General features: G+C 44.0%; 2 protein-coding genes across 2 annotated transcripts in view; both read right to left on the reverse strand.

The window, feature by feature from the left end:
- The window catches only part of LOC104404796 (coagulation factor VII-like), an 8,150-nt gene extending 1,777 nt beyond the window's left edge, over nt 1-6,373 (reverse strand). Inside the window, exons 1-6 of the mRNA XM_010013322.1 lie at nt 6,263-6,373; nt 4,169-4,329; nt 3,777-3,801; nt 3,541-3,654; nt 2,259-2,393; nt 1,495-2,099 (exon numbers count right to left, since the gene is read on the reverse strand). Of these exons, the coding sequence (XP_010011624.1) occupies nt 1,495-2,099; nt 2,259-2,393; nt 3,541-3,654; nt 3,777-3,801; nt 4,169-4,329; nt 6,263-6,341 (1,119 nt within the window). The 5' untranslated portion in view covers nt 6,342-6,373. The remainder of the gene's footprint in view (nt 1-1,494; nt 2,100-2,258; nt 2,394-3,540; nt 3,655-3,776; nt 3,802-4,168; nt 4,330-6,262) is intronic.
- A 2,798-nt stretch (nt 6,374-9,171) lies between these two features.
- PROC (protein C (inactivator of coagulation factors Va and VIIIa)) lies at nt 9,172-17,582 on the reverse strand. Its single transcript, XM_010013319.1, has 8 exons — nt 17,516-17,582; nt 16,973-17,137; nt 15,984-16,004; nt 15,466-15,576; nt 14,623-14,763; nt 14,157-14,266; nt 13,136-13,253; nt 9,172-9,740 (listed from the first exon to the last, which is right to left on the reverse strand). Exons 1-8 carry the CDS (start codon nt 17,580-17,582, stop codon nt 9,172-9,174), a joined length of 1,302 nt encoding a protein of 433 aa, XP_010011621.1.
- Nucleotides 17,583-19,398: the final 1,816 nt, after the last annotated feature.

Consider the following 19,398-nt stretch of genomic DNA (forward strand, 5'->3'; position numbering starts at 1 on the left):
TGACTTATTACCTGGCTTCACATTTTAAGGGTGGTGGGGGAGAAGGGTAACACAAGGTGTATTTCACTGGTACTCTGGTTAAAAAAGAAGAGCAGCATTTGTCTACATGAACAAGGGATAGAAAACAGTTTTTCACTTTCCCAGCTGTCAAATGAAAGTGCAAGTAAGTGCAGATTGAGAAACTTTGTTGGTTTTCATTTACTGGTAATAAAATCTGGTATTTTCTATACAGCAGAAAATGGAGAAGTAAAAACATGCTGCTCCCTGTCAGTTGTTTGTCTTGTCTATTCAGGATTATAAACTTCAGTAATGCCTCCACCTCTCTTCAGTTAAACTCCTCCCTGAAGCTGTTATTTCATGTTAACCTGCAGGGAAAGCTTAAATTTTGGTACTCTGCAGTGTTGTGAAGTTAATAATGAAAAAGCAGAAAAAGGCACAACATGAGTTCTGGTGTGATGTCACGTTTTACACCATGAGCCATTTTGACTTAAACACTTCACAATTTCCTAGTAGTGACATAACTGCAGGATTGCACGGGGGCTGCGTGGTCCACACAGGTCAAACCGCCTGTTCCCCCCATAAAATACCTCCTGATGGGTGCGACAGGAAAGTCATCTTGTGTGACAGCACTAAACCACTGGCAGTAACCACAGCTGGTTTAGATCAGTCTGTTAACAAGCCCCTACATAACAGTGCACTCATGAGACAGAGACAATATAAGTAAGTGAAAAATTAATAACGAGAGACACAGAAAGCCCGAAAAAGCAAAACACACACACAAAAACCAAAACACCAACAAAAAACAAGCAAACCAAAAACAAACAAAAAAGAACCAAAAAAAGCAAAAAAAAAAAAAAAAAAACCAAAAACCCCCCCACACAAAAAAAAAGAACCAAAACCCCCCCCCCAGAAAACCAACCCGAACCCCCCCCCCCCTCCAAAAAAAAAAAACCAAACCAAAACCCCAAACAAAAAAGGAGGGTAGAAATAAACACTTCAGGGGGATTCCTGACCCACCTTCATATCTGAGCGCTCTCAGTTTTACCTTCCTTACTATTGGCAAGTTTGAAAAGCTGAGCAGTCTAATGGAGAATCTCACCTGGTGATAGGAAAATGTCTGTGAAAAGTAGCAGCAGCCATTCCAAAGGGAGTGGAAGGACAGCTTTTCACCGAGAACACTGAGAAACAACCCGAGTAACAGAGCAGGAAAAGACCCGATGGATAGAATTAAGAGAGAAAGCATTAAGCTGAGATAACAAAAGCACCTGTATCTAGGCTAGGACAGGACAGGGAGAGGAATGATAAAAAAAGGCAACTAAGGTGTGTGATCGTCAAAAGGACCTGCAGAAGTTTGAGGAATACATGTGTCTGGATGTGTCTCGCCCCAAAAAACCTTGGCTTGACGAACTCTGCTCCAGCTGCAACCAGTGATGACAAAATAAGAAAGTATCCAAAGTATACAAGTGTGGTTATTTGTGGCCAGACAAGTATTACCTGCCAGGGGCAGTGTCCACGATGACACAAAGTTCCTCCTGTTATCCTGGAGCCATTGTGCTGTAAAGTAGAGCTGACATTTAGCTGGACAAACCAAGGTGTATCTGAAACACGTCCCCGGTCACTGCTCTGACGAAGCCTGGCCCCTGCTGTTTGGATGGCATTTTCCACCACTTCTTCCTGCCTGGCAGCAGGCTCCATGGTCTCCTCCTGCCACAGAGGGTCCTGGGTGGGCTCATGCCATGGAGTCGGGCCTCTCCTGGGCTCACCAGGCCTGGCAGTGCCTCCCCCCACCTCACTGTGTGCAGGGACACCTGCCCCCAGCGGCGTCTGCATCACAGAGTCCACCAGGGTTTTGTTCCCTGCCACCGCTTGTCCCGTGTCACCCTCCACGTGTGTGCTCTGCCCAAAGTCATCCCTTAAGGTCTCATTTTCCCCAGCAGCGCTTTGGTTCAGCTCCATCTGCCTGACTGTGCCCTCTGTGCTCTCATTCCTCTTGGCCTCATTGTCCCCGTGCTCATGCAGGCCCCTCGGGAACCTCTCTGGCCCCAGTTGCTCTTCCTCCAGAGCCTGCCTGGCTTTAATCAGGCCACATGGAAACGGTGCTGAAGGGAAGACAGACAGAAATAAAGATGCGAGTTTAGGTCATGTCAAATTCCCAACACAAAAGAACAGAATTCAACGCTCCTGTAAGAGCTCAGGAATAACTGACCCAAACCATTCTATGGCTCCGGGATTCTAACTCCGCGCGGACCACGCATTACCTGCTTGCACGCATCTCTTCCCGTCCTCGTGCAGGGTGTAATCCTTTGCACAGGAACACACCACGTGAAAGGCGCTGCTGCTGTCCCTGCAGTACTGCCAGCACCCACCGTTCTTGTACCAACACTCAAACTTCTCTGCCATGGAAACATACAGGTTATTGCTGTGCATGGACCCCTGAGCAGCCTCTAGGCACCACTGTTACAGGAAAGAAAGCAGGAAAAAAACCCTGCTGAAATCTCACAGGGGAACAGAGGGAACTACCTCATAGTTCCAGAAAACCTCGCTGATTTGTAGCAAACCAAACCCATGGCCTTTTGTCTGTTGTTTGCCTGTTTCTACCATTTCTTTTGTCCTGAGGCCCTTCTGCCTGTAAAGCAGGGGCAAGAAAATACCTGGAAGAGCAAGCGCTTCTAAATGCATCCATTTTTCATCTGCCTGCAAATCTTACTTTGTCTGTCATGACAGATGTAAAGTACTGGGCATTTTGGTGGAGGCCAAATCTGTGAGAAATTGACTTGAGTTTTTTTCTGCATTGCTCCATTAAAAAAACATGTTTCATTGCTTCACTGTAAAAAGGAAAAGTCAAGAAAAGTATTTTGCAGAAAAAACCCTACTTATGTTAGTTTGGCTTTCACTGTATTTCATGCCTCGGTCATTTTCAAATCTGATATGCTATTTCAGAGGACCAAAAATCTGGTAAGAGGGAGGCAGTTTTTCCAATTCATTTTTCATTACTGGTATCTTACAACATAAATACAGTTTTAAATTTGTCTGTGTTTTACACTAAGCTTTGGCTTGATGCATTTACTCAAGGAAGTTATAAAAAGAAGAGGGCCTCGCCAGGAACCACCTCCAGTGTCTATGACCTTGGTCACTAGACTTGTTACCACTCTGAAGTGGTAGCAAGAGGTAATTCCCTATTTTTTCTTGGAAGAAGATGGGAGGTGGCCACCTGCCTTCCTCAGGGCTTGCACAGATGAGTGAAGGACCAGGACTGCCACAGCTGTATGACAGGAGGTGGCATTACCCTCTTCTTCCACACATCAGAGCCAGAAGTAGCTACAGCTGCTGTCACACAGTAATTCCCTTCCCAGGGTGGTGGTGTCCCAACTTGTCATGTAAGAAAACACTGTTCTTATGTATGAACCTTTAACAACCAACCAGCTCTGGACCAGACAGGTAAGTCACCACTGAAAACATCGGTGAAAACAGCTCAGGTATCCAACGAGCAAATGCCAGCCTTAATTCTTCACAGTGAATGTCAGTGTGCCCTGTACTCACCTTTTTCACAGTTGTCTCCTCCAAATTTTGGGGGGCAGATGCAAAAGTAATTGTAGTGTCTTATTTTGCAGACTCCGCCGTTGTTACAGGGGTTTGTATTACATGGATTTAAACCTAAGAAGAAGAAACAAGGCACAATGTAATTAAGAGAAGCCTGGCTTTAAACTGCCACATAATTCTTTGTACCCAGAAGGGATGCAAGACATGATTCTTTTTTAATTCCATTATTTGCCTACCTTTGTAATTGAACCAGAACTCCATCTGCAACAAACCACAAATGAAGAAAGCAGTCAGTAAGTGCTCATACTGGTTACTGGAGATACCATTTAGGAAATATATATTTTTTAGGGTGCATGTAAATTAGCATTTTGATTAGAACCATAAAATACATTCTCAGAGCTGATCTGATCATCACCACGCAGCTCACTTTTGTTTGCGTCACGGACCAGCCACAGAGTGCATGAACTGGGTTGTACTGGAATAAGAATTAAACTGAAAACTTAGATCCATAAACGTTCCAGCCAGGGAAAGGCGTGTGACACCCCACGTCACCCCCAGAACGTGCTGCTGCAAGATCCACCAGCCACTGTTGACTTTCCTCTGTTTTGCCTGAAGTAAAGTTCCTCACCGTTTTCTCCTGTGAGTGGAAGATCTCCTTGGCCTCCTCAAAGGAACACTTCTCCTCGTTGCATTCTCTCTCCAGGTTCCCCGGACGAATCTCTTCTAGAAAATAGTTGGCGCGTTTGTGGACTTTGAGCACCTCGTGTGCTTCGTCCTTCCTCATGAACACTAGAAAACAAAACAGAACAGGTGACACTGGAAGACAGCAAACTGGCACCACTAGAGTCACAGTCATGCACGCTCTCAGCTCAGTACGTAACACACAGAAGGGGAGTGGGAATCTACATAAACAGTCCAAAAGAAAATAGAACAAGCCCGTGTTCCAACAAAAGACACAAGCAGTTTAAGCTTTCTTTTAGTGGATCAGCAGATTTACAGTAAAGTGCACAAATCAGGTTTTACTCCACAAGATCCTTGAGTATTGCAAGGAGGCTGGTTATATTTTTCTGCCTAACCGTCCTTATCCACAGCAACTGTTAGTTGCCTGTGTGTGCACACAGAAATAAAGCTGAAGGGAGAGGTCTGGTTTGTGTTTGGTGTCAGCTTTGTTAAATATGCAGTAGTATCTGTGCTTTCCAAGGTAGCTACAGGCCACAACAGGACAGACACCGCTCCTTCATTAAGAGAAATACATGAACTGTCAGGTTTGTAGTTACATTTAGTTCATCACAACTTCATTCCACTAAACTATCTGTCCTCCTCCTGCAATGCTAATAAATTAAGGGACGAGTGGCCAGAAGAGGGAATATGTCAGTAAGGTCCTCCCCACATACCCCCTGCTGTTGCATATGGCACCTCTAGCTGAAGCACAGTGCTCCCAGGATTTTCCAGTCAGGATGCTCTGAAGGAAAATGAGGGCTCACAGCCCCTGTGGATGTACTGATACCATGTGCCACCATTATTAAGAGAAGACGGAGGTTTTTGCCTTTCTGTTACATCTCCAAAAGTGTGTCCCTGTATCCAAACCCATCCACCCGATAGACTGAAAAACTGCTGTTAAGAGTTTAAAGAGTTTTAATAAAGCTCACTCTGCAATCCTGACAAAGCCTGCTAAAACTTAACAGCACTCTCTTTCCCTCGTCATTGTTCAGTGTCCCAGACAAGTCAAAACCTGACAAAGAATCCAGCTTTGGAGACGGCCCACAAAGACACACCTTTCCTTGCACTTGCAGGATCAGTATCTACAGCAATGACTGAAATTCTAGAATAATATTAAATTGCTTCATTTCTAGGCAATTAGAAGCAGCCCACAAAAACTCCTGCTGAGAAAAACTTCGAGCATATCCTGCTGTCTGGTAATGGGGAAAATGTCTTTCACTTCCATCAGTGAAACTGCCCTTCACCCCTCCTTGAGTTATGGGGTCATCTTTAAATGATTTGCCTATTGTAAGCAGGTATCCCACACAGAGGATATGCCTGTGTAAAGCCGCCTGGTTTGCAGATACCACTTCTACTTCTGCTCTTCCTCCTCTGCAAGGGCAGCCATAATGATTCCTGAGATCCTGCACTCTTGTCTAAAGCTCTCTGAACCCATCTCCTAACCTTGTGTAGTTGCAGTAAAATCAACACAAGGTCCAGGAACACATGTTGAAAGTGCCTAATTTTAGCTTCCCAAATTGGAAAACTTTGCCATACAAAAACAGTTCAGATGTTGGGAGTTCAGTGTCACAAAGAGAATACCCTGCAACAGTAAAGTTCTTAGTGGTCTAAGTAGGAAGTTAAAAAAGGCTGATTTCCCTTGGAAATACATGTACGAATATTGATTTTTTCATGTGCATTTCTGGAAGTGGCTTCTGCAACGCACAGGACTTTGTGTGCAGAAAAGGGACGTGGTTTCAGTTTAAATGCAAGATTGTCACAATAAGACAATAAAGTTAAAAACATAATTCAGAAGTACCTACCTGAATACGCAAATGGACAGCTGCTGTGGATGGAGCACATCAGTAGGAGAAACATCACAACTGAGGACCTGCTCTCCATTTTAGTGTGCAGTCAGAACACTCTTGACTTCCTTGTGCAGAAAAGGGACGTGGTTTCAGTTTAAATGCAAGATTGTCACAATAAGACAATAAAGTTAAAAACATAATTCAGAAGTACCTACCTGAATACGCAAATGGACAGCTGCTGTGGATGGAGCACATCAGTAGGAGAAACATCACAACTGAGGACCTGCTCTCCATTTTAGTGTGCAGTCAGAACACTCTTGACTTCCTGCTAAAATTGGTATCTTTTGGAATATAATATAATACAATATCAATATAATAATATAACATAATATAACATAATATAATACAATACAATATAATATAATATAATAAAATCTAAGTGGTATCACAAAAACAAGGGTGAATTAACCTGAAAAAAATACAGAAGTAGAAGCAAGAAGGCAAGAGAAGGGACAAAGAACGCAAATTCTACCCAGTTCCTTTTGATCTGATGCCCACTGTTCCTTCAAGCCACACCGACGCTGCACACAACAACAGGAATCCCAACAGTTTGCAAGGCAATGTGCAGAGACTGACCTAGCCCAGGATGTGCTGCAGGGCCTGATCTGAACCCAAAGGAGGAATAAAACCCCTATGGTGAACATGGGAGGTGTGGGTCGGGCCCGAACTGAGCAGAAGCTGGTTCCAGTGACAGCCTTGTTTAAACGGCGAAGGATCGCAGGCTGAGGGCTGGGCTGCGCTCCAGCCAGCAGCTTCACACGGCCTTGTCAAGGCAGCCCATGTACGCACACCCCAGTGAGGAAACCATCACCACAGACCTGGCAGTAAAAGTTACACGACAGAAGTTTCTGTTTCTTTGCATTACCTTCCCAGGCTAAACAATTTACCAGGATTTGACAGCACATTCCTCTTTGCCACCTGGATCATTCTGCCAAACCCACAGGATCCAGAACGCATTCGCTTTACACAGAACCATGCAATTATACTCACTTTTTTTCTTTATTTTTTGGGGGGAAAGACAGGACAGAGATTTGGATGTACACCAGGAACAGCCAGGAGGTCAAGGGGTTGATCATTAACCAGTCACAAATATTGACAGAGAAGAGACAACCTTCTGGATTCTATGAAACACATTTAAAATCCAAAATCTGAAGAAAATTGTGTGTGTGTTTCCACACACATACATGTGTGCATTAAAAAAAATAAATTATAAGTCCTTAAAAACATCCTCTAACAATGAAAGCCACATCTTTGCAACAAACTTCTTTAGGAAAATCTAGATTTTTTAAGAGATTTCTGACACTCCATCTTTTAGTAGGTAAAGACCAACTGATCTCAAAAATACACAAAGTGCTCTGTAGCATCTGTTAAATATGCAGAGCTGGGAGCATGTAGTTGAATTCATAGCAGTCACCTGCAGGAAGGCAAATACTGTCCTGTAATAGTCACAGCTAATCATGGACGTTATGTTTCTGCCTTTAATTAGACCCATGTTTTACTGGCTTTGAACACAGTAACATTTTCCCTTGTAATTCAAGGACTAGCAATGCTGGCACTCTCAGAAGCACGTACTGTTGGTGCAGGCTCTGGCTGGAAGGCTGCTATTCAAAGCATTATTCTTTAAGGTCCATTTATCATTAAATCCAGTCCCAAATGAAAGAGGGGAGGGGGAAAAAAGAAAAAGACAGAGACTGCTGACTGTGCTCTTCAGTCTCAGCTTACCTCCAACATGAAGGCCTCAGCCTGACTGCTACTTCTTTAATGCATGAATCAACTTCAGCACTTGCTTATTAAACATGTAAGCAGCTTGTAAGTCAACAAGACTAAGTCCACAAGTTCAAGAGGTATTAAACCTCTTTGCTGGCACCATATTACATTTCTTACAAAGCCTAATAACATTGTTATTGTACCTGAAGTTTGTTTCGTTTCACAATCTCATCACCATGGCAGACCGAAGTTCTTCACTGATCCAAAAATGGGTCCAAATCCTGATTGAGATGCTGGAAACATACGTCACTACAGCAGAGTTAGTTTCACCTTTTTTGCTTCTACAAGATTAATTATATTTAGCAAGCTGAAGTGCTAAGATTAAAAGCAAGTACAAATTGTGATTTAAACTTAAATTTTGACTATTGCTACTTCCTATGAACTTACTGGTGCTATGTGTGTTTATTTTAGCTACTGATATACACACAGATATACAGGCACAGATGCAAACACAGGCACACATACCAGTAAGTATTAGTAATGCTAAAACAGCCTGCAGCTGACTGCATTCACTAGAACAGGGACGAACACAAGCATTTGGTTAGCTTGCTAATTAGAGGAGATTTACAGACTTCAAGACAACTAGAGCATGCAAAAGCTTGGAGTTAAACCTGTCTTTTTGTAATAACACAGAATTCCCGTTGACTTCTAAGGAAGCCTTTCGGGGGGGTTAAATCAGGCACTGGGCGTGCGAAGAACAGAAGAGAAAAAACAGAGACATTCTAGTGACCTGCTGAATCAGCCTGAGCTGTGAGCACTGGAGCAAGATGCAAATGGGTGGAAGCAATGATGATGATAGTAGAATTTCACTGGCTTCAAAGAAAAACTATCCAAATACAGAGCAAACCAAAGCAGGTACTGTGGATTTGTTGCAGTAAAGCTGAAATGACAGAACTGTATCACTATAATGATTGTTAAAACACTTGTTTCTATCCCCTCCCATCCCTCACCCCAACCAATTCAGTCATTTCACACTTCAAAGATAGAGTTGTCTGACTGCGGACCAGTTTATTTTCTACAAGGCTGTAAAGCATCTCAGTGTAACAGAGTATTATTTCTTGCCTATAAGGCTTAGTGTAGGACCATGCTACAAATGAACCACATAACCTGGAAACTAACCAATAGAAACTAAGTAAAAAAGAAGAAGAAAAAAAAAAAAAGGCATAAAACAGGTACCAAGGAAAACAGTACACCAGGTTAACATATACTCCATATTTAATACTGAAGATCTGACAGTACATTACACTGCATACTGTCCAGCACATAGCCACAACATTCCAGCCTCTCAGTATCAGAATCAACCCTGCCAAGAAGCTGACATCTTATTTATGTGGTGCTGGATCCACTCAAGATACTGACTAACTTTGGTGTAGACTCCAAACTTCTCCTTTCTCCCACAGCCTTCACCCCAGCTCACCAGTCCTACCAAAAACCAAGTATCCTTATACTTAGTGATCATAGGGCCTCCACTGTCCCCACTGCAGGAATCTTTTCTGTCTCCTAAGCTCCCAGCACATAGCATGTTGTCAGAGATAGCAAATCTCATCGCCTGGGAACACTCGTTCCGGGGAACCATGGGGATTTGGATGTAACTGAGGAAAGTAGAGTAATTGTTTTTAACATCACTTGTGCTGCCCCAGCCAGTTACCACCATCTGCTTCCCACTTGTCGTCAGCTCCTGTTCTGCCAGGTCGCGGGTGGGAAGGCAGATCGGGAGCGCGTATTTGTTATACACCACGGGCTCAGCCAAGTGCAGCATGGCTATGTCATTATCAGAGGTCTCCTTGGTGTAGTTCTCGTGGCTCACATACTTATCAACCCAAATGGTTTGCTCATCTGCCTCAACACGGAGACGGTGGAATTTACCTGGAAGAGCAAACAAGAAGATGACAGATGCTACTGAATCTTCCTTCATCTTGAACACCAAAGCATCTGGATTACACTGGGCTTTAGGACTGTACTTCATATTTTTACTTCCCTTGCAATATACACTTGTTCATTTCTGTTACGGCTTAACAGTGTTCATATTAAATGGACAAATCTGTGAACTTCCAATATTTACCTAAATCATGAATACATACAGTACTAATTGAATTTTAGTACCCTAGAGCTACGGTTATCAGTTGAGAAACTGAAGTGCCCTGTTGTGTTCATATCACAGTACACTTGTGCCACTTGAGAGATCCTCTTCAGGAGGAAAACAGTCTTCTTGGAGTCAGTATTAACAGCTGGGAGAATAAACAAGACATTTCAGCACTACATGAGCTTTATGCTGTATAACCAGTGCCTGAATGACTGAACTGCGGGGTTTATAAAGATGACTGACTGCTAAGGCTATTCCTTTCTGAAATCTTGCCTCTGTTGGCAAGATTTAGTAACTTTTGACTAATTAAGACTTCTCAGTTGTTATTTGTGCTACATGATCATGGCTACTTTGTGGGCCATGCAGTTATGGAACAGTAAGCAGGAAACTAAACTGAAAAGACCAGAAAGGCATGAACAAGTCATTTGTGATACACTGCAAAAGACAGAGGCAGATCTCTCCGACAGGCTGTGAAGAGATAGCTCCAAAAATAATTATCAGAGGCTGTCACATTTCTGAACTGTGCTGTTGGTTAATTTAAGCTTCGTATCGAGGCCTACTTCAGTATGAACTTGATAAAAACACTTCTTCAGAGAAGTGCCCATAATGCACATTTGAGCCGCAGGCAGGCACACATCCAAGCACAAGGTGGTAGGACATTGAGGCTGACACCTTACCTCTGCCCAGGCTGCATGTGCGTGACAGAAGTGTGCTTTCCTTCCTGGTCTCACTATAGGCGAGTTGGAAGTTGCTCTTTATCATCACCTTTTCAAAGGTGTTGCTTCACAATACTATCCCTTAAATTTGTTCCCTCAGCCCCTCATTAACTCTTGCCTTCTTTCAGTCTTACTTGAATCCCTCCAGATACAAACCCTACAGCCAAGTTGCTCTGACTTTGCATGAACACACTTGTGCACCCTTTTAAGCTGGAGATTCAGGAACAAGAGACATGAACATGGAAATTGGGTTGTTCTCAAATCCATCTTCCAGAACTTCAGCTACTCTGAGAGCTAACTTTTAATTTCAGACACCAAAAAGCCACAGGCGTGTCTGCAAGAATATTGCTTGTGAGTGCAAACACAGCTGTGAGCTTCCTCTCCAGTTTTGCTCTTAGGGATGGCAAGCACAGTGCTACGATGGGCCAAGTCCAGAACAGTGCTGGGTATCCCAGCCTGACAGAGGCAGGTTGAGCATCACCTCAGCATTGTGAACTGAGCATTCATTACTGTCATGGAACTCATACCTGCCCCCCTCAGACATGACAATGCCTCCATTCCAAACTCTCTTCCATGTACCTCACTAGATGTCTCCAGATTTTAGAGCACACATTTTTCTGATGAGAATTGCTTTTTTTGGTGGCAATAAAATTCCCAGAAGATATATTTAAAAGGACAATGATGTGGGTCTTAAAAAGGTTCCCTTCTGCTTGACCTGGAGTATCATTTGGAGGATAATCTCTTCTCTTTGGTGAAGTCTCAGCCTGTGGTCACCTCAGTCCTGCACACACCCACCCCAATACCCCATGGAAGGGCCCTTCTGTAGTTTCCATCCCACCACAGTAATATTGCTCAAGAATGAATGAGAGGGGTTCTCCTCTCATACATCCCAACTCTCACTCTATGGTCACACACTTGCTCTTCCCCTGTTGATAAGGAAGGTCTTCTGGGCAGCTAGGAGAGTGAGAGAAATTCAAGCTTCTATTGCTGATCACTGTTGCACTATAAATTACTCTGTAAACTCACTCCAAATTTACGTGTGAGATGTCTCTTGACTTTTATTTAAGCCAATAAAAAAATATCTTCTCAAATCAGGGATCTCAAGTGCTGACACTTTTCTTGACTCACTGACAATCACTTTGTACTTGGCTAGCACAGGACTCTCCTGGCAGATCTCATCCTTCCTTCTTTGCTGCACCGATCTCTGGGCATGGCTATCCCAGCTGAAAGCTTGTCAGGACCCACAGATCTCTACCAAGACCTGCAGTATGAGGCCAGGTTGGAATAATTTAAGTGCAGCCTCAATATTTCCCCTAGTTACCATTTCCCTGCTGACTTTTCACTCAAAGCTACATCTAGCACTGCAGAGCATTCAAACATGACATCTGAAAGTAGCTTTTCCCTAAAACATTCCAGGATCCTTAACCACGCAAAGTGCACAGGATTCTTCTTCTTGGGCCTCACTAAAACTAAATATACATATTGGCAGTCACTTAGAAGGGAAGAAAATTACTTACTAGTAACTGGAAGTGCTTGGAGATGTGTAGTCTGTATACATATTTCCAAACTACCACATGCTTTGTGATCCCTCCGTGGAAAAGGTGGATATTCTGGCACTAAGAGGGCCCAAGACTGTATTGCATGCTTTTTCATTCAACCTTTATGTTGAACAACATCCGTCTGTTCCTTATTGTCTCTGTTCTCAAACATCTGCACATCCACAGTCTATATGGAACATGCATATAGACAATGTATTTCCAAGGCTACATATAGAGACAATATAATTGCAAGATGTTCCACAATCACTGGGAACAACCTGTCTTTTCATGAACAGAGAAAGAGCACAGTTGAGCTGTTACACCTGTCACCAGTAGTAGATAGAAAAGAGTAACAAAAAAAATCCACTTAAGTGTGACTAGAACACTGATTATTTTTGTCTGTTAATTCAGGAGCAGAACTATAGTTGACAAGAGATTTTCTCATGCTTAAAAGCAGCACTGCCAGTAAAGGCAGTGTTGCCTTTCTGCAGCACTTCTCCTCCTTCACTACTGAAACTCTTAATTAACGGTGTTCGAATGTATGAAAAGGCAGAAAGAAGCACAGTGACATTCTCCTCCTGGCATCAGGACTTTTCTGTTTCGCTATTGGGATGAATATTTTCATCACCAGAAAAACACAGGCAGAAGAGACCAAGTCTTGCTACTTTACAGACAAGCAGCAATGCTCAGCAGACATCAGCTATTTCCATAGTAAGGCTGATAGAGCCTCAAATTAAATGAGATTTCTCCTAAGCTTTTTTGTTTTGGCCAAGGTGCATACTAAATACTTCCCAGACAACCTACTCTTACAGCCAAGAAGAATTTTTGTCTTCCTAACTTGCTAGTCTTTCTCCTGACATGATAAACCATGGGAATGAAACAGTCATAGTTAAAAAACCACAGTGACAGACTTTTTTTCCATACCAAGTCTTACTTTGAGCCCATCCTCTGTCTCGGTGCAGTGTGCTGCTGTCAGGACCCAGGATGGATGGATGAGAACTCCCCCACACAGGAATTTCCCTTTGCTATTTTGCAGCATAATCTGAAATAAAAGCAAAAGAGAGTTCTGACACTGCGTGGAGCGTGGCTCACAACATACTGTACACATTCCTCTTTGTGGCTGCCAAACACCCAGATGAATCAAGCACCAATGTCACATTCATTGCAGGCAAAGCTCTAGAGTGGGACAAAAGCACAATAAGGACTATGTGGAACACCTACAAAAAAATTCTGATCAGCATGGGACGATGCTGGGCACTGCAAAGCACCACTTTGGTATTTCCAAGCTCTGAAACATAGAGCTCAAATGAGGGGATTATTCTTGTGTCCATAGCACATGTCAGAGACACTGTGTCATCTCAGGCTGCAACATGCCTGAGATCCCTTTTACACAACACGCATGCTGTGGTGTAAAAGGGCCTTTAATGTCAAAGAGAACCAGGCCCTGATTATATGCATTAACTTAGTTCCACGATAAGCTCTGCAACGTTTCCCCTTTCTCTGTGATGTCCCAACCTGCTCTGTAAAGCTATGGCATATTTTCTGATTAAATCTGCTAACTTGAATTCATGTCAAATGAAGCTTATAAAAACAGATCATGCAGAAGGCTACCTCACACTCCTACTGTAAGGTCGTTACAGTAGCAGGAGGTGCAGTGATTAAGTGGCCTTTGCCAGGATGGAGCAACAGAGCAGTTAAGTGTCATCAATACTTTCTCTCTTGACATTGTTGGCAAGGCAAGGTTAAAAAAAAGGTCAAGACTCCCAAGATGATTTTTCCTGTTACTCCAACTTACAGGTTGCTTTTGAAAGAGCTAAACTAAGGGAATCTTAGCGTCATGTGACACTACCACTAGTAATATAGGAGCCTTTCTGAAGCAGCTAGGCAGGGAAAGCTGTTTGGGAAGAGCCTGAACCATCTGCGGTAAAAACTCCTTTCTCCTTACCTGCCAAGGGCTGTCTCCCCTTCTTCCTGTTCTTCCCTCAATGAGACGAATATTGAATCCTGCTTTGGCTTCGATGTAGTCCATTTTCACTCTTCCACAGGGGAACTCCACTACAGGAGATGCAGATAAGTTAACTAGCAGAGACCAGATCACCCAACACAAAACCTCTTTCTAAAGCATCCTCTGACCAAGACAATACTGCTCGGTGGCTTCACAGAAGTCCCTCAAAGCTTTGCAAAGGAGGCATTTTCCTGATTCACCTGTATGTCTCCATGAGGCAAACACAGGTTAAAGGCCATAAGGTGGGTATGGAATTGGGAAAGGCAGGCACGGAGTTGCTTTGCGTGGAATGGATGTGTTGAAAACCAGCACAAAGTGCGCTGCAGACAATTCCCTCATAAAACCCTCTTATTTCTTGTTCGAATAATCCTCTGTCAAAACTGAACTACAAACATCCTCCTCTTACCTACAGGCTTGCACATGGTATGGTCATTCATCAGCTGATACCCAGAGGCACAGCTACAAGTGCGGTACTGCTTGGCAGGGTCATCCACACAGAAATGCTCACACCCTCCATTGTTGACAGAACAGTTGGTGTACTTGACTTCTGCAGAAGAAATGGAGACCAAGAGGGAGATGAGGAGTGGGAAAGCCAAAGAGTCACAGGAGGGTAAAGTAGCAAAACGACATCAAGTGAGGAACAGATGACATTGGATTTGGGATGACAGCTGTGGGCTTTAACAGCACTCAGGCCCTGAGACAGCAAACAGACCTTGGTCCAGAAGGCAGCAGTGGGGAGAAGGAGAGAACATTGCTGTGGGGCAGGCAGACTGGAGAACAGGCAATTCATTGTCACTGAGTACAAGTCAGACAGGGCAAAGTGCTGATACGTGACACACACTCATCACTAAATTCGCTACCCAGCTTCTGTGCAAGGAAGAAATTGTCACAGTAATGACAGTCAAATATTTGCAGTGGGTTGGTTTCTCCCTGTATTGTAATAACCTCCACCATCATCCTTGGGCTGGCAGTTCTAAAGTAAGTGAAAACCCTACTTTACAAAACTATTTCCAGTGTTTTTGTGAAATTTAGGTATCTCAGATCTCCAAACCTCCCCCATGGCAACACAAAGTTCATTTTGTTTTAGATAAGCACAGACAATCCTTTTGCCACATCAGGAAGCAAAAAGGAAATCAAAATTAGTAAAGAAAGCGAGTACACTGTGTGATGACAAAAGTGTCAATCCCTATCACACAGAGATCCCTGCCACAAGGAATGTTATTTTATAGAGGATTAAAGGCAGCATTACCATAATTGCAAAAAATGCCCTCCCAGCCTTTGTTACAGATGCAGGAAAATTTTCCAATGTTGTCCTTGCAAATCCCATTGGAACAAGGCTGTGGGTCACACTGATCTCCATCTGAAACAGAGGCAGGAAAACTCAGTCCCTGAATCACAGAGAGCTCACAGATCAAACATTAATATGAACAGACACCCCCCCAGATTCCCAAGCACCACCCATGGTTCCTCACACTGTGCTACCTCTGCAGCTCTAGCCCAGAGACAAGGGTGTTTGTTTAGGTTCTGAATTACAGCTGCAGGGTGAGTGGAGTGCCTTGACCATGCCTTAGCTCCAGGGACTGTGATGGGCACCTCAAGTTTTTAGGATGGTTGCTTGTATGATAGAACAGGAAAACATTCTTTGCACACCCCATATAAAAGAAAATGAGAGTTGGAATCAGTGTGTCACATATGGAAGCAGGAAGGCTGAATACCAGTTACTATTGAGGAAACACAGAGAAGTGATTAGGAATGTCTTTTACTTACCTACATACTTGCTCCAAAAATCTCGCTGTGGAGAAACAAAACTGACATTAAAGCTAGAAGCAGATTTTTAACAAGCAATGGATTTAAAGTGTATCATGGTCTTGGCCAACAGAGCACAGCCCCCCAGTCAACAGCACTGGTCTCACTCTTCTTGACTGGCACTACAACCTAAACTGGCCAACCCAGTCATTATTCATGTACTGCCTTGTACTCAGCACAGATCCCCCTGCCCTGCTCGCAGACCCACCAGCACCACAACCCCTCAAAATCCCCAGAGATTCTCTGTTTTCCTGTCACTTACTGCCAGTCCACTTGTGCTGTTGAATGCGCAGTTCATTTATGCCCAGTTAGACAAAACATGGGTATTGTGAAGACAGACCCTACTTCACTCTAAGGTCTGAGGGACAGCAAGGGCTGATGCATCCTATGTGGTGAGCCTACTCTGCATAGTAAAAAAAGTAAGAAAAAGCCCAAGCCAACACAACAACTGTGTGTGGAAAGGGGCAGGAATCAGCAATGCTAGCAAAAAAAGGTAGTGTCCAATTGAAAATAAAAGGTTTGGAGAAGGAGGGAGAACCTAGTGATAACAGAAATGTTTGTGAGGCACAGGTGGGAGACTTTGGAGATACAGTGAAAGGCAGCCAGGGATGGCTAATTGACAGCAGAGGGGCAAAGGACTGGGAAAAACTCAGTGGCATCAAGAATAGCCAAGTGGGTCAAACAGGGATTGGGATTACCTGGCTAGGACCAAAACCTCACAATTAGGTCAGGTGGGACATGCATGAGCAGCCAAGTTTTGTGGGCCATACAGGTGGTAACATGACAATTACTGTAACACAACAACATTCAAATCATGCCTACATCTTAGAAGTCAGGAGTCATGCAATGTTCAGTGCTGACAGCAACATCTCCTATGCCCTGCACTGAAATACCAAAGTAAACAATTGATTGGCTAAACCCCACATTCATCCTTATAAAAACCCCAAAACTTACCGTTGCTTCCTTGGTTTCAAATATCTCACTGGCCTCCTCAAAGTCACACCGCTCCTCAATGCACTCACGCTCCACAGAGCCTGGTTTGAGCTCCTCCAGAAAAGAGTTTGCACGCTTCTGGATTTTCAGGACCTGGTTTGCATCTCTAGTGCTGTAAAATACTGGCAGCAAATACGTGTAAGCACAAAGCAAAGGAAAAGAGATGGCTGAAAACTGGAACTGGTCCTTCCCAAGGGACATTTACCAGAGCAATAGCCCCTCCCTACTGTAGCAGGAAAGCCTGCCCTAGAAAACATAGGCTGTCAGTTTTGTGGTGCAGAAGCAAGCTCCAGCCTCTGCTCTGTGGTACTGAGGCTCATGAGGGCTGTGACTAGGCAGCCAACATGGCCCAGCACCGGGTCTGTCAACCTTTGCCAGAGGAATTCAACTCCCCCACAATGGAAATGATTCCAGCCACTCCCTGGGACTGACAGAGGAGCAGGAAATGCACTTGCAGCATCTGGAAAAGGGTGAAGGGTATCTCTAAAATGAAAACTTACTTGAGGTACTACAGACTCGTGAAGAGAGGGCAGCCAGCAGCACCCCTATGGTGATGAACTTCCACATACTGCAGCAGGAGTCACCTAAAGAAGAGAAGGTAGGTGTGAAGGGGAACTCACTGCTGAGCTGCAGCATGACCCCCATGCTGTAGTTTCTAGTCAGAGCGCTCAGCTACCTCCCTCACTTAGTGCTGTGTTGTGCTGTGACTTTCTGTGACTCCAGCTCCAAAGCAGCCATTCACTGGAGGCCCTCCAGACTGGTTTGTTAGAGCCCTTTAACCCATCAGCAGGTCTCCCAGAACACTTGTATGCCCAACATCCTCCCCTTGTCACATTTTGACAAGCTTTACACTTCATTAAAGCGAGCGCTACTGTGAAATCCCAAAGGATACAATACTTTTGAAGCACTTACTGCTTTATTCAGTGTGAATCAGCGAGATCTATTCTTCCGCCATGAGCTCTGCTGGAACTTAGTTAATCCATAACTTTAGATATTTACTCTTCGGAGTGACATGAAGTGCTTTCTTTTTAGTCATTAAACAAACAGCACTCGGGGGGAGCCTGACGATTTACCTGCATGCAGGAGAGAAGTGAAACAGCTGAGGGATCCACTCTGCCTTTTGCAAATCTGCTTTGTTTCTTTCTCCTTTTGGTTCTCTGGCAAGCAGAAATGGTTACAGTTTGTAAGTGCAGCCACCCAGTGCTGAGGTCTCTTGAGAGATCCTACCACCTTCGCACAGTATGCGATCACCCAAAAGGGACACATATTGCTATTTTAAAAGTGCTCCCACTTTACTTTCTCATCAAAGTTTCCACTGCGAAACAGCCAAGGTAACTAACCCCCCTTACAGCCATGAGCAGGTAGTACCTGCCCATCACAGCTGCCTGCTGTGAGGAGGCAAGGCAAGAAGCTTGTACCAGTATACTGCAGTGACCTGGACCAGCTCTCATGAGCACAGAACCTCCGACTGAACTTCGAATATTCAACAGTTTAGAGAAAAACACAATCGTTTTGGAAGTTTTCTTGCTTCAGAGATAGCACAAAGCAGTGAGTCCCCTTCTCTGGGAGCAGCCTGTGCAGCGGCACCTCTGCAGGCCGTACAGAGCACGACATCGCCATCCAAATTACCTGTGCAGCCGTGAGTCCTTCGTCGAGAAAGTGCCACCAAGTGTCAGGAAAAGGTGGGCTTCCCCAGGACCTCAGCTCCCACCCAGTGACACCGTTTAGGAGAGCTCCGACTGCCTGTAAAACGTTTTTTCCCTTTTCCCTTACAAACCTGGCCGTGGAGTTTCTTGAAAACAAGCTCTCTCTAAACAAAGGTTTCAAAGTTCATCCACTCAGGACTCGCGCGGCACCCAAACCCCCAGTGGTGAAGATGCGGGCACTGTGAAGCTCTCCTGATCCATTCTTTATCCTCAACTTTAGCCTTCAAACTGATGGGAAAGTACACCAGACTGTACACTTTGCTCTTCTTATTTCCCCTGTGCATAAAAAAGCCAATGGTTTTGCCTCTTCCACAGGAAAGCTTCTGTAAAACTCTTAAATCTGTTCTCAGCCTCACCTTCCGAGCCAGAAGTGCTGAATCACTCCTCTCAAACTTTTCCAAACTGCAATTTAAATGTAAATTTCTATAAATTATTTAGAGCAGATGTAAATTTTGACAGATAGGGGAACTGAGGAGGTAAAAGCTACATGGCCTCAAATCACAACTCTTCAGCAATCAATCTTGTGTTACATCCATCGGTTCTTCCTACTTCACCACAGAAGCTTTTAATTTGTAACAAATCAGAACAATTCACTGAGCAATAAAAGCACTAAGCCTATTTCCTGTATGTACACTGGAGCTTCTCCCTGCCAGAGCACTACGAAGATCTCCCTCTCA

The sequence above is a fragment of the Nestor notabilis genome, unplaced genomic scaffold (genome assembly GCF_000696875.1).
Source record: "Nestor notabilis isolate BGI_N333 unplaced genomic scaffold, ASM69687v1 scaffold9014, whole genome shotgun sequence".
Lineage (NCBI taxonomy): Eukaryota > Metazoa > Chordata > Aves > Psittaciformes > Psittacidae > Nestor > Nestor notabilis.